General features: G+C 42.2%; 2 protein-coding genes across 6 annotated transcripts in view; one reads left to right on the top strand and one right to left on the bottom strand.

Annotated features, from left to right (window-relative positions):
• The window catches only part of LOC127748880 (uncharacterized), a 19,294-nt gene extending 16,548 nt beyond the window's left edge, over positions 1–2,746 (top strand). Inside the window, exon 4 of the mRNA XM_052264282.1 lies at positions 2,633–2,746. Coding sequence (XP_052120242.1) covers positions 2,633–2,746 — 114 coding nt within the window. The remainder of the gene's footprint in view (positions 1–2,632) is intronic.
• Positions 526–14,249, bottom strand: part of LOC113207017 (sodium/potassium/calcium exchanger Nckx30C) — an 84,226-nt gene continuing 70,502 nt past the window's right edge. For 2 of the 5 annotated variants that reach the window (XM_026423370.2, XM_026423371.2), the window contains 7 exons: positions 13,115–13,314; positions 11,797–11,880; positions 9,824–9,886; positions 8,769–8,913; positions 7,444–7,559; positions 7,232–7,368; positions 526–7,150 (listed from right to left, as the gene is read on the bottom strand). In XM_026423370.2, the coding sequence (XP_026279155.2) occupies positions 6,907–7,150; positions 7,232–7,368; positions 7,444–7,559; positions 8,769–8,913; positions 9,824–9,886; positions 11,797–11,880; positions 13,115–13,314 (989 nt within the window). In that variant the 3' untranslated portion in view covers positions 526–6,906. The remainder of the gene's footprint in view (positions 7,151–7,231; positions 7,369–7,443; positions 7,560–8,768; positions 8,914–9,823; positions 9,887–11,796; positions 11,881–13,114; positions 13,315–14,249) is intronic. The other 3 variants (XM_052264182.1, XM_052264183.1, XM_052264184.1) reach the window with 3 other exon arrangements.

Raw genomic sequence — 14,249 nt, 5'->3', positions numbered from 1 at the left:
TAAGTTATGCATTTCGGGTCCCTTGTAAATGCGTTCGGATAACGCGACCCCTACTGACGCGACCTCTAAACCTTGTCCTGTGAACCCCGGTCAGCGCCACAATTGTTAATTGATGAGTTTCATCATTTAGAGCCCGGACCTTCTAAATTCCAGGGCTACGTAACTTATCATAACGCGAACGAACGTTAGTTTCTTAACGTAACAAAACATGTGCTCAAGAAAAGTTGAATTGATTAATTTTCAAACAAGCTGACACGTTGCTCAGGTACTACGTAAAGACAGTTTGGACGGGTCAAATTTGTACCATCTCTTAAGAGGGTATGTCGACAAAAATTTACTCGTTTATAACTTTAGCGGCCAAAAGTATTCATACTTTTTGTGACTTTGACCTTTGAATTCGACTGCCTAAGCGGACTCGCCGAATGCGTTTGTAGTGTTGGAGACCTTTTGACCAACAAAAGCGGTTTTGTTTTCAAAATAGTCCTCAAGTCCAATGCAGAGGTTAAAAACATGTGATTGAAACAATTTTTTTAAATTTTGTTTATTTCTTTTTTTTACTAAAGTGTTAACAGTTATATACTTGTGGCAACATAATACATTCTCCATCAGATTTCAATTAATAATGCAATACTGTCAACAGGTTATATGATCATTCACTACATATTTTTCAATTAAAGATTAAATATTCTTGAAGAAGAAATAAGTTTGTACCAGCAGTCAGAACTAGGACCACTACTGGGGCTATAAGTTGTTTTAAATGTAAATGACGCAGTGATGTAGTTGGGAAGTACATTTAGGCTATCTTTTAAGTATCATTTCTGGCAAATCATGATGCCGTAAAATGTGAAGGCCACAAACTTCAGTTTCTGATCCCTTTAAAGTGCGGGGACAGAAATGAAAACGGCTCATGACATGCGCCTAAGGTAAGGATGAGATGAGCAAGCCTATTCTTGAACAGATGGGTACATGGTACGATGAATGGGAGACAAAGCTGGGTGTGAAACGTCTTAGAATACTCGTCGGCCGACAATGAGACGTTAACTGTTGGACTTCCCCACATTTTACTGCTGCTGGTAGGTACACAGGAACGAGAGCAAGCTTATGTGGGTGAGGGCACCGGGCAGTTTCATTTAAAGACCGTCAAATTTTCAGCTACTGCACTGAACCGAGGAAACCGAGGGAAAAGCGGACAGCACAACCATACAATTTCGAAACTGTCGCGTATTTTGTGTCTACCTGCTGCGACAAATTTAAAAATGAGTCATTACACTGGAAGAATCGTTTGTTTGAGCCTTCTGCTGGGGAATAATAGAGGAGCAGTAACGTAAAACTAAAAAACAGTATGAAGGTGCAGGCTTGATTTTTTAGTTTCTTTATAATATACAAGTCTGGTAAAATTTGGACAGCAATATTTGGTAATAAGGAACGCTTCAGCTTGAGGCAAGCATAAAAAGCCATCCCTGCTGAACTCTGAACTCAGAAAATGCCTGTAGAAGCTTACACGGTTACACATGCGCGTGTAACGCACATTCTTCAATGCGATTCGAAGCGAGCTTTAAGAGCGCCACCGATTATAACATTTATTGCGCTTTCTACGCACATTAAGGCGCATTTCATGTAGTAGTCCTTCCCGTGAACGCAGATAATGTTAAAAAGATTCGCTCAGAGGCGTATTGTATAACATTATGTTACAACTGCTTTTGTTATGAAACTGCCTGGCGAACTACACCCGGGAACCTACTCAACGGTAGAAGGGAAAATGAGAAAAGGGGCGAAATGTTGCAGTACACCCACAAAAAGTATCGCAACAAAGACGAGAGACAGAAACATATGTAACACAGAGAGTGAGGAGCTGGGGGTCTCTAGGATGGAAGCTACACCACAGTATTCTTAAAAAAAAATATTAGACGAAATCTGGTTAGTTGAACATTACGAACTATATAACAGCACCGGACGTCTTAAGCGTACTCGATTCCGGACCCGATACTATTCTAAGGTAATAACATCTTTTAACGCACTGAACAATTTGGACCAACACGGACACAGTAATAAACCGTAGTCTGGAAGCTTTGGAGACGTAGTAATCACACATTTTCCCGCATTTGCATTTTGAGCGCTCAAGCATTACGTTTGTCTTGACAAAAACTGGTGAAATGAATTGAGCTACATCTTTCGTTGGGGCTAAGCGTCCTGCCAGGGACGGAAGAAAACATTTTCTTATTTTCTGTTTTCACTTTCGTTTCAGGTTTGGGAGGCAGCATCAAAACAATTTGATATAAGACAAAGCCACAATACACCGGGCTTCCATACGCAATAACATTAATACATGAATAAAATTCTTCCCACTTGGATAAACTCTTGCCATCTCTTTCAGTACCATAACATGATAACAACAACAATATCAACAACAACAATAATTTCAACAAGGGTTATCATGGCTGTGCTTCGTGCGCAATATGCTAAGTTAGAACAAATATGGCAAAAAAACTTGAATTTAGTTCGGCTGCGAAGCAGTTCGCCTGTTAGCCCAGCATAAATAATGAATCAACTTTTGTATCAAATTCAGTATATACTATTCACACATTTCAAGGTATTCAACAGTTATATTTATATTACCAGCTGTTCTCCACAGAAGTTCCAACAAATGGCCATACACACTTTTAAACACTATTACAAAAGACAATCTACAGAAGTATCACAACCTGCAGCCATACATCACATCTCTTCAAGTCCTAGCAAGCGCTGAATGCAAAGTCTGATCCAAATGCTAAGCTTAGAATGCCTTAATCGAATGTAAATGGATGTGCAGCATCTCGCATGGCCGAAATTTTCATACCCTCACTAACAAAAGTGGGACAGAAATAACCACCAGCCCGCTGAAGTCTAAGATCATGTTCAATTTTGATAACGTTACCATACACGGATAAAAGTATTTCTTTAAAACAAAAGCAAAAAACAAAACAAGAAAACAATAAGTAGGTCTGAAATGAAAACCAAATGTGATTTTGTTAACAAAGATTCGCACCTTTTCGATTCTGCCCAATACTGTAGTTTCTTTGCATTGTGCATCAGTTAAACTTTTCTACGATTTTTTTGGTAACTTATCACAAGAATCGTTTCTCACTCTAATTATCACTAAGTCTTGATATGTGCCCAACGGCTTATAATAATATTGAAAGAGAGAATTCGTTTACAAAACTGTAATGATTAGAACTTATCGTGGGACAATACTATGCAATACCAAAGGCAATCGCGACGGGCACACGTCACGACAAGAGTATTTACCAAATCAAAAGCTACTTGAAAACACTTTGACTCTCCACTGGTTAAAACAATAGTATATATAATAAGTTGCTTGTTTACATGTTTGTAATAGAAACGGTAAATGTACAGGAAAAACATCTTCAGTATTATAGTGAAAAAGTCCTGAAACAGCTTCTAACCCGTAATCTTTCCACAGCTGTGTACATCACTTGCGATGCGGGGAGAGGTCCAGCCCAGCGCGGTGCACTATATACATATGTACACGTTTATCGCTCATGCCAAATGAAATAAGAGAGATGAGAAAAATGGGAAAGAGCGCGCGGCCTGGTGGGATGTTAAACACGCCGTCTACAGTGGAAACAAACGCCACAAAGAGAAAGAAAACATTCTTACAATAGATACAAGTTGGTGAAGTTGTGGTTCCACTTCATAGCAAGTTTACCTTCCAACACCAGGATGGCGTGCAAGTAATATAACAACATTTAACAACAATAACATGACAACAATGCAGCTATTACACACAAATAAAGTTATTATTGCTTTTCTCAGTGTCGTGGCTAGGACTAACTACGTCCTGCCTGTAGAAGACGAAGAGAGACTGTCTGGACGCATTGACTCAGTAACGTTTTGCGTGGTAGGCAATGCATCGCACGACCTATCAGCGCACGAACATGAGGCCAGTCTGACAGGTAAATAGTCCGATATCTTCAGGGAACGTGAGTCACATGCAGACGACTGTAATCGTCGAGGACAGCCTCACAAAGAAAAAAAAGAAAGAGCACAAACGAGCCGGACTGCTTGCTTCCGCAAGCCTCGACTTCTCCTAAATAGTATTACAAGTGGTGGAAAATCTACGGAAAGTATAAACAGGTTGGTGTTGCATCGCAACAACCAAACACGCGAGTCAAATTCGTACACAATCACAAAGTCAATTGAAAGGGCTAGAAATGTTGAAATGTTCAATACTATCATACATTACAAAGACCTTATTAAAAAATTTGTCTTTGTCTACAATAACTACTTCCGAATCCTTAATACAATAATGAAAGATAGAAACAGATTTCCCATTTAAAAACCAGTTCCAAGGTACGCGAGCCGAAAATAGCTCATTTTGGTACGGTATATTTTTCGACGGTGTAAGCATGTAAAAAGCAAGTGTGGTGTGCCGACCTGCTGGAGTACACTACACGCGTCTCTGTTTTTGTGTCTCTCGCACCTTCGGTTCTCCTAAGAAATGCCGTCCAATACACCCAACCCACTGCCCGTGCCATTCCCAGTCCCAGTCTTAAAAGAGATTTGAGCAATCGTAACGCGTTCCGTCCGTCCTTGGGGCCAGATTAGAAGGTGGTGCTGCCACACGTAACACAAAACAGGCAGGTTATCATACTAACGTCAATAGCACTATTTTCACGCAACACGTTTCGTCTAAAAAATTTATTATTCTGACTGTCAGACGCCAATATGAGCTTGTGGATGTTTATTAATTGACATGGGCGAAACAAATGGGAAGGCGGAAATTATCACTAGGGTGGACTGGCACGAGGAAGCCATTCTATCAAATTTAAGTCCAAAAGCCTCTCAGGCGATATACTCATTCGGCGAATTGAAGCGTTTTTTGATTATTTTTCTGATAACAAAGTCTCTTAAACTTAACAACGATGGAGTAATGAGGACGACATTGCTTTGATGAGTTTTCTCAGTTTGGGATTCCTTTTATGCAAGGTGGTTGTGATTTCTTGTGTTTTCGAAAAGTGCGAAAAATTCAGCTCGACAATCAGAGTATGAAGAAGGCTGGGGTCTGGACCCACAGACATCATCAAGCAGCATTCTCTTAAAAATATGCAAGAATGGAGAAAACTGTATCAGACCAATCGACGAATTCTGCTGAACGGGAATACACTTAATCTGAATTTTTTGATACTTGATGAACACAAACGTTTGCGACAGCTCAATTTTGTGACATCGCCGACTTATCGCTTTTCTGAACATGATAACTTTTATCGCAAAAAGAAAACGCAATGGAAAGTTATAACAAAAATGATGTGATAACTTTTTATCGCAAATTTGTAGTTTTGTCAATAAATGGAGTTGGTAAACAATGCTTAATGCTTCCGATTAAACGCTATCACATTATTTTTGTGATAACTTTTACTATTAATCGCCTTTTTATAATAATAAAAAAAGCTTAGCATCTCTATAGAAAAGCAATAAATAGAAAGAATCTCAAAACACGAGTTTTGGCGGAAATGGGAATTAATTTATCACAAATACCGATTCAGTGAATTGAGTCTGTATTAACGAGAATACCGTGACGTAAAGTCATCGTGCCAAAGGACTAACCCACATCCGTTCAAACATGCAGACCATCATTCTCCTGACACTAGATTCCTCTTCCACCCTGGCATATGTGGGTCCAACACTAGATATTCCAGCCTATTTTACCCCCTGGTTGACGGCGGGAAACTGCGTACTCCCTTCCAAACGATTAAAATATCACCATAATAATGAAGGAGTTCTGACAGGTAATGAGAAGGAAGAAACGGGAGCACCCATATGCTGTCAGTATTGTCTCCGCTCCCGAGGCATCTACGTGTTAAAGACTGTGTTTAAGACACCAAGAAATGTTATACAAAACGAACAAACACAACACTAAGCTTTCAACTATAACACAAGCTGTACAAAACAGGATTAACAAAATTAAGTTATCTTTACAATGGTCAACATTTATAAAATATATGTTGTAGATCTATACTTAAAAAAGTTACAATGGGTTAGTAATTAGTACATCTAGAATGTAACTAGCCATAGTAATTACTATGACTGAGTTTTAACGAGTAATGTTTAGTTAATCCGTAATACTTCTTTCAAGGTTTATTGTTTAATAGTTAGTGCCTTTATACATACTAAAATAAGGATCTATATCGAAAACCCCCTTATAAGGTAAGTTAAGTCGCAAAGTCAACTCATTTGTTCTCAATACCTAAGTCCACCCCGAATCTATACAGATCGGGTGGGAATCACGAATCGCAACACTAGACGGCAATGTTTACAATGAGTCGTACGGGAGTCAAATTTTAAATGAATGGTGATTCGTTCCTCATCAAATAGGTATAGGATTTCGTTGCAGCGGGCTCAACCTCAATCGCACCTTCCAATCATATTTTGCTTGTATCTCACTTCCTCACAGATGACCCATTTTGTAATGAAGAAAGAATCGAGAAGCCAATTTTGTGCGTTAACATTTTCTTGCGTGAGAAAGTGGCACTCGTTTTTATTTCCACGTTGGGAAAAGAGCAGTGAAGATGTTTTTCACCGACAACCTAGACCACTGCCGCCAACCGGCTCCACTACCGTATGTTTCGTCCCCGCAATAACATCCCATGTCCACATATAACTACAAACGAACTAAAGCATCATTAGTACATACCCTGGCCTACCCTAAAATAGATGGAGGAAAAGGGGAGAGGAAGCAGTCTTGGGGTTGACAACAGTGGCATTGCACAGCCCAGGCCTTCGAGCCGAGCGCGCTCGGGCTGGGGACGTGTGGCAACAGTGGTATCGTTGCCACATTTCCGCCCGAGATGCGCCCAACCATGCCCAGAGCTTGCATTACAAATATATCGTCCTCACCACACCACCACGTTAGACAGGACACTCGTAGGGATACTTGTACTCGAACATAAGCGACACCGCCACGAACACAAAGTACAGCAGAAACATGGTAAAACCGAGGCCCTTGTTCATACGCCAGTTGAAGCAGGCGATGGACATGATGACGAAGAGCAGCATCATGAAGAGAATGGCGATGGAACAAACCATTCCGTGGCTGTTGACCTCCACAGGCTTCCCATAGATGATGCCGTAGAGCAGCCAGGGTACCGGCAACCTGAGGAAGAATTTGTAAATTAGTAGTGGATAGAATTTTAAGCCGATTCGTTTCTGAATAGTAATCAAAAACAAATCTTACCCAACAGTCACGTCGAATATGTTGCTTCCGACGGAGGAAGACACAGCCATGTCTCCGAAGCCTTTTCTGGCTACGATGACACTGGTGATAAGGTCAGGGATAGACGTGCCGGCCGCCAAGAAAGTAAGTCCCATCACCTAGGCAAAGACAACACAGCACAGTTGTTTACGTTTACTTAAACAGAAAAACAAATAAGGTGATATAGAACATACCTCTGGGGGTATCCTCGCAGTATCACCAACGAGATTCGCCCACCACACCATAAGGTAAGAGTAGGCGGCAATCCAGCATATGCTACCGATAAAGGTGACAGGGAAGAACCTTTTCCCTGGAAAATGAAAACAAATACACGCAAACATTTAAGCTATTTTGCACAGGAGTATTACCTTAATAATGCAAACCACTCTATCAATTCAAATGTGTACATAGTACACATTAAAGAAAGTGTACATGGCATGTATGCTTTAATTAATGTGTACATGGCTATGTACACATTTATAAATGTGTACACGACCGTGTCCATGACCATGTACACATTCATAAATGTGTACATGCCCATGTACACATCTTTTAAAGTGTACATACAACCGTTAGTATACATGCCATGAACACATCTTTTAATGTGTACATAGCCATGCACACATTAATTAAAGCATACATGCCATGTACACTTTCTTTAATGTGTACTATGTACACATTTGAGTTGGCAGAGCATACAGGAAACTGTACTTCGGACTCAACAAACAATTTAAGCGCAGCCGCCTGCTTAGTACGTTCATTAAGGTAAAAAACAACGAAAGTTTCAAGAGGTAAAGCTGACGGTAGCGCCTGAGCAGCTACATGAAACCCATCCTAAGCGACCACGTGCAACTCTCGCGTCACCTCGTCGCAACGTTATACTGTACTAGGTTGGGGCAGTAGACCCCTCGCGATCTGATTCGTGGTCGGATCGTGACGTCACCATTTGCACTCTCGCTCAAAGTTCAAATTACGGCTCGTGCTCGTCGACCTGCTCGGCATCTTAGTAAACGTATCGTCATTTATCGATGCTGAGGGGTGCTAAGACAAAATACCGTGGATATTTTTATCCTGTGTTTGTTATGACACATAATATTGAGACGGGCAGACGAGCCTAATTTGAATTTTAACTACGGGCGGGAGAACAAATGGTGACGACACGATCCAGCTACGATTCAGATCGCGAGGGGTCTACTGCCACAACCTACTGTATAACCTTGACCTCGTGGGACAGGTTCTCAGAACATCTTTAGGTACAGGCAGGCGCACATTAAGGTCCGGCTGGCAGGAGGGGTGATGCACCGTCGGTTACCTACATTCAGAGTTTTGTGGCGCAAATTGCCTTCCTTTCAGGCGGCTCTCTAGGCTTTCTTTATCCCGGTTTAGGACTATCGTTTACCGTTTGGGTATTACTTTTCCCGGATTTAAGACAACGTTTAACGGTAAATCTTCTCGTGCCACATCCCTCGGAGAGTGATCATCGTGGGGAAGCACAAGTGCACCCTCTCTAGGCTCTTACCTCCTGGTGTGCGCGTGTCGGGTAGAGTGAGCCAGAGCGGGAAGATGATGGGTGCCACCAGGACGTAGGTTATCCTCTTGCGGTTGCTGTCGGGCCAGGACATGTCGAGGGCCTCGGGAGCTTCCTGCTCATCGCCGTCAGCCATCTGCAAAGCCCAATCTTACTTACATCCGAAACAGGAACACGACGAGCTCTGCAGGACCCGCATGCTGTTGAGTGCGGCTTGAGTAAGTTATCAGAATATCGCGTCCTTTCTACAAAACCGGCTTAGAAACAGTGGGGAAAGGAGTGGTACACTGTGTAAAATTAGCTTGAGGGTTAAGGCAAAATTTTCCATTAAAAAAACTACAGATTCAAATAGTGACATTAGTAATAAAAATGTAAAATCAAGAATTGAAATTGTAAACTTACAAAAAAAAATACACGAAAATACTGTGAATTGACTTAGATCTATTCGAAGAACCAATCGTACTTTTATGGCCACGTTTGTAACTTTACGACTGCGTTCATAGACAAACAGTTTTACTTGCAAATGAAAGTTATTAAAAATATTGTTCGATTACGAAGTTATTTTTCACAGTGTTGTCACTTGCAGAGTTGTGCTATAAAGTGCGTGCGATTGATTCCCTTGTTTGAAATGCACTTGTTTGTGAAGCGCAGACTTTTCCCCATGCCGTCGTTCTCTAATCACGTAGCATACATCAGAACAGGAAATGTTTTCTAATACGAGAAATACCATTAACAGATGCAAAATTTACTGCGCTGAGGTCTGCTGCAGATCAAAATTACTCACGATTAAGAGGAGTAAAGAATGGCAAAGACGCATAAAAACCGCAAGTGACACAACGGCTTTGAAATGTCATGATTGATTGCATGATGCACGTGGACCACAACAAACCCACCAATCCCACTCAGGCTCTAATTCATTCCCCTCCAGTACAACCCGTCCCGTCGTAGTCACAGGGCAATGATTTCCGTCATGTGTATACGTAAGTGGAAGTTCTCTTTAACGGAAAACTGAAGTCGACCGCGCAGACATTAGGAAGGTTACTTACAGCGTCACCACCAGGGTTTAGCCCCGTCAGCTCGGTCTGAGACGGTAGAGTGGACCTTCGAGTCTGAAACATGTATAGAAGGGACTGTGGAGACAGCTGCTCGGAGAGTGCCGGCTAAAACAACCGTTTGTGTCGGGCCATGCATCGCCACTAGTTTGTCGGTTTCTTTGGCACAGCTCTCAGGACCGTCACCTCTTTCTCAAGGCGTTTGCACATTACTCTTCCGAAACAATTTTAATTGTTTTAACAATTACAGCCATTTACTTATTTTATTAACATGCTTATGCCTCTTTATCTGTCTTTGTTTCGAGGCCAATAAACTTTAGTCATGCTTCAATAGAAAAGGGGTGCAATAGTTTTTTAGCGATGAACTAGGTTGTGAGGTAGCTATGACATCGTTTAATCTGCCTACCGCCTATATGATACAAGTATGTCAATGCGATTTCCACCAGCCGCCTTCAATCTTTTAACAACATTGCTATAGGCTTAGGAAGAATCCCTACACTCTACCTTGTTTAAGCCATTTTCAAGTACATGTAGGCTTCCTAAGGTACTGTCAGCCGTATCAAAGCTACTTTGTCGTAAGGGTTTTTTTTTGTGTTTTTTTTTTTACAAAACAGAGGCTTGTACAAAGAATGTTACTGAGGCTGGGCGCTACAGTATGTTTGTGGTTCAAAGTAGCGTTTACTCGTGATTTCTTGTCAGCGCTGCAAAGCATACCCAGCCCGAGGTAAGGCCGGACAGTGCTGTAGAATAGACTACAAAACTGATGAAGCAGATTGACCGATTTCAAGCAAAGCTTTTATTGGGGAGCGAACTTAGTGGTTTATAGAGAAAATGCAAGTTACATATTAAAAGCGAAGAAGTTTTTTTATGCTGCATCTGTTTAATTCTCAGTCTTTAGTAAGAATTGTCCCCGGGGATGGCGTCCTATTATCTAAAAAGAGTCGAAGTCAGTGCAATAAGGTCAAAATTGTCACTGCGATGTTTTTATTGATAATTTACACACATGATTTGCCTGAGTAAGTCCCCATCTCAAGACGAACCAGCTGGAAATTAACGGGAGAATAAGGGAAATGATATGAGATGGGAAGTAACGAAAATGAGATGACAGTTACGACATGATTGTGAAATACACGAGTGCCCATTTCATAGCACCCAAAGGAGTTCAGCACCCGAAAAAACAGTGATTTGAAGAAAAGAAAATATTGTTTGTTAATTTTTCATTGCCTCGTAGTTTTGCACAAGCATCGCCGAGCATGCAGTTTAATACACTGTGGTCAGGCAGATTCGTAGCAGTAAGCGAACGTTAAACTGGAAAAACAAAGTCGCGACTTTTTACAATTAAGTAATCAAGCTCTGGGAACTTTGAAATATACCAGAAATTGGCTAAAACTGCCAAAATTTACTTTATGACACATTTGTTAAAAAATTCTCCTCCTGAGAATGGTATAATACCCCTTATTATTTAATATCCCGCAACAACAATTCCTTTGTTTCTCCAGAGCGGGGCAACACGAGCCATCATTAGCCAAGTCTCCACTGCCTGTCCACCCTTCCACTTAAGTATCAAGCAATTTAATGTTTAACTGTCATAGCAGCAGAGACAACAGCTTCAGGCGGGCACCATACACACACACAGGCGCACACACACACATACGGACACACACACAGACACTTACAAGCGGATAGGCACCCCACTTCAACATAAAACAACCGGACACATTCCAATATGCATGTTCCATGCGACACATAACGAAGACCAACAACAGAGTCTCATGCAGGTGATGACAGAGTGGCGTGATGAAAACAGGAAAAGATACAAGTATGCGCATTCGATTTACACGGTGCAGCGCCTGGACCGCTCTCCGTCTCATTCTAACGTGAGTACTCAAGCGTTTTATATTAATTTTCGTCTAATGACGGGAGACCGGCCCGGCTGCACTGCTACTGGACGCAGAGGAGTAACGGACCGTTACCGAGTGCGCCCTCAGGAAGGTGGAGCCCCGCCGCACGGCCGCCGTCTCGCGGAAAGAGTGGGCTACCGGCTCCTCCACCTGCGAATAATTCGGCCAACTGTTTCTTTCTTTCTTTTTGTCTGTTTTCTTTAAATTTTCCTTACACATTTTTTTCCCTTAACGGAAGGCTCACAGGCAGACTCTAGGAGCACGGCTACAAAGGGCAGGCCTGGAGGCGACACACACAGAGAAGAAAGGAAAGTCAACATCAAGAAGCGAGGAAGGAATATGAGAATTTGAGAAGACAGGAATGAGAAGGGATTGTTAAGAAAATGTTTTAGTGTGATGCTCCACCAGCAGAGGAATACAAAATGGCTACAGATTAAAAAGGAGCATTAAAGATACCGCACACTAAAATGCAATAAAAATATTACGGGCATGGGTAATTTTCTCATTGCTGTAACCTCAAGTTTAAAAGAAAGAGAGAACACAACACACCGGCACACATACATACCAAGCACACACATAGGAAAACACACAGAAAATAGGGTTATGGTTAAAATGAAGAAATGTTAGGCTTCACAGGTTAAGAATCAAGTCACAAACTTACCATAATTAAAGAAAACCCAAACATAGCGCAGTGCTAGAAGGGTTTAGTATGTGCAAGGAGAAAGGGGTGAGAGGACAAGTAAAACGAAATCAATGAATACTAACAAATCAAGATAGTATGGTCTTCTCACTGTTAATTTTGAATATTGAGTGATAAACTCCGGCAACACTAGACCAAACGAAATAATTGCGGCATTTCCTACCTGGTTTATGAAATTATAGGATAATTTGAGGGACAATTTAAATGATTTGAACTGGAGCCTCAAACCTATTTCCTGAAATGAAAGTTCCAATATATACGATGATAGAAATTTTCTTAGAACTTCTTAGAACTTATGGTCGAGGTGTCTGTGACATTTGGACGTGCAGGGGCCATTTCGAGCGCAAATAAGCTAAGTACCCCGGACTGAGTGCCGTGAGCCCGGTACTCGTGTGTCACTCGCCCTCCAGAGGAAGCCTTCCCTGTTCCAAAAGTCTGATCCACACAGAGGCGGGAGGGGAAAAGGATCATGAAAAGACATGCCCGGCTCCAGACGAAGGGCGGGGAGTCGTATCTTCTTCATTTTCAGTTCAAATACTACTAAAACACCACGATTGTTGAACTAAACACTGCTCGCTGGCACAAACACCTTAAGATAATGAAAAAACACGCACGCTTGCGCGTGCCACACGCCACGCACAGCTGCACAAGCACACCCACTCGCAGCCCTCCTGCTGTCCTTACCGCATCCGCTTGGCTCTGGTCGTTGAGCGGTCCACCCAGGATGCCGTTGGGCTGGTCTACCGACAGGCGTGTCTCGGACAGCGTCCCGACGTGGTTGGCCGCTGAGGTGGAGGCCGCGCCGTTGTGGGGCTTGGTGGCGTCCAGGAGCACCTTGAGCGAGGCGATGGCGTGCAGCTGTGTCGCTTTCTCGTCAACCTTGCCTGAACACACGAAAAGAAAAGCAAACTGGTGAGTATTTTTACTTTACAAAATAGATTTCTCCCATGACACTTTAAATTTTATCTCTAGTTAAAATATTTTAACATGAGAAAGAATAATTAACTCGGACCATTCGGAGCAGCAAATGCGAGAGCACATGTAGTATCTCCGAAAGCAGATACTCCAGAAAAATCGGCTGAAAAGTAAGCAATTTCTGCCACAAACCCCTGTAAGTAGGCAACCCACGGTGCAGCACCCCTGACAGCTGGACCTTATACCGCGCCTGGTGACGTATGTGTCACACCAATTATGGTGTGACCAATTTGGGTCAGACCATGCAAAGTGACCTAAGTTTAGGTCACGCCAATTGATTAAACATTAGCCAAGAAGTATAGGAATAACACATGAAAAGGGTCACACAACAAACGTGACCAAGAATATGGTCACACCACACATGCGACATGCCACACGTCACACTTGAAATGTGACGCATGTCACATTAGTTTTTTCAGTGTCGTCCGCAATGACTGCTTTGACCTCTAATCCAGTTGCTGTACCAATAAAACGAACTCCAACATCGATACCCACAGCCTTAGGATGTGGTTGGTGTCACAAGAACGCCTGTGAAACTCGGCATAGGCAATCTGCTGCACCTGCGTGTCCGGCGGTACAGCCGGGTACAGTCCAGCCGCGGTCACCAGCCCCGCAGCCTCTTTCGATCTTTGCTGGCAGGTCGCCGAAACACAGTAATAAACGAGTGTTTTGTAGGGTTATCTTTCTTGTAACAGTTTGCGTTAGAAGCGTAACCGTGTTTAATCTATGGTGGATTTAGTGTCGTGAGGCGAGCCGCCTCACGGCGAGGCACCTTTGCTTTTATTAGGCAGCTCGCCTGTTAAGTCACAACGAGCAAATAAGTTTGACAAAGGATTATCTTAGT

The sequence above is a fragment of the Frankliniella occidentalis genome, unplaced genomic scaffold, assembly GCF_000697945.3.
Source record: "Frankliniella occidentalis isolate FOCC.00 unplaced genomic scaffold, Focc_3.1 Scaffold17, whole genome shotgun sequence".
Taxonomy (NCBI): domain Eukaryota; kingdom Metazoa; phylum Arthropoda; class Insecta; order Thysanoptera; family Thripidae; genus Frankliniella; species Frankliniella occidentalis.
The sequence above is the reverse complement of the archived record's forward strand: the minus strand, read 5'-3'. Positions and strand labels throughout refer to the sequence as shown.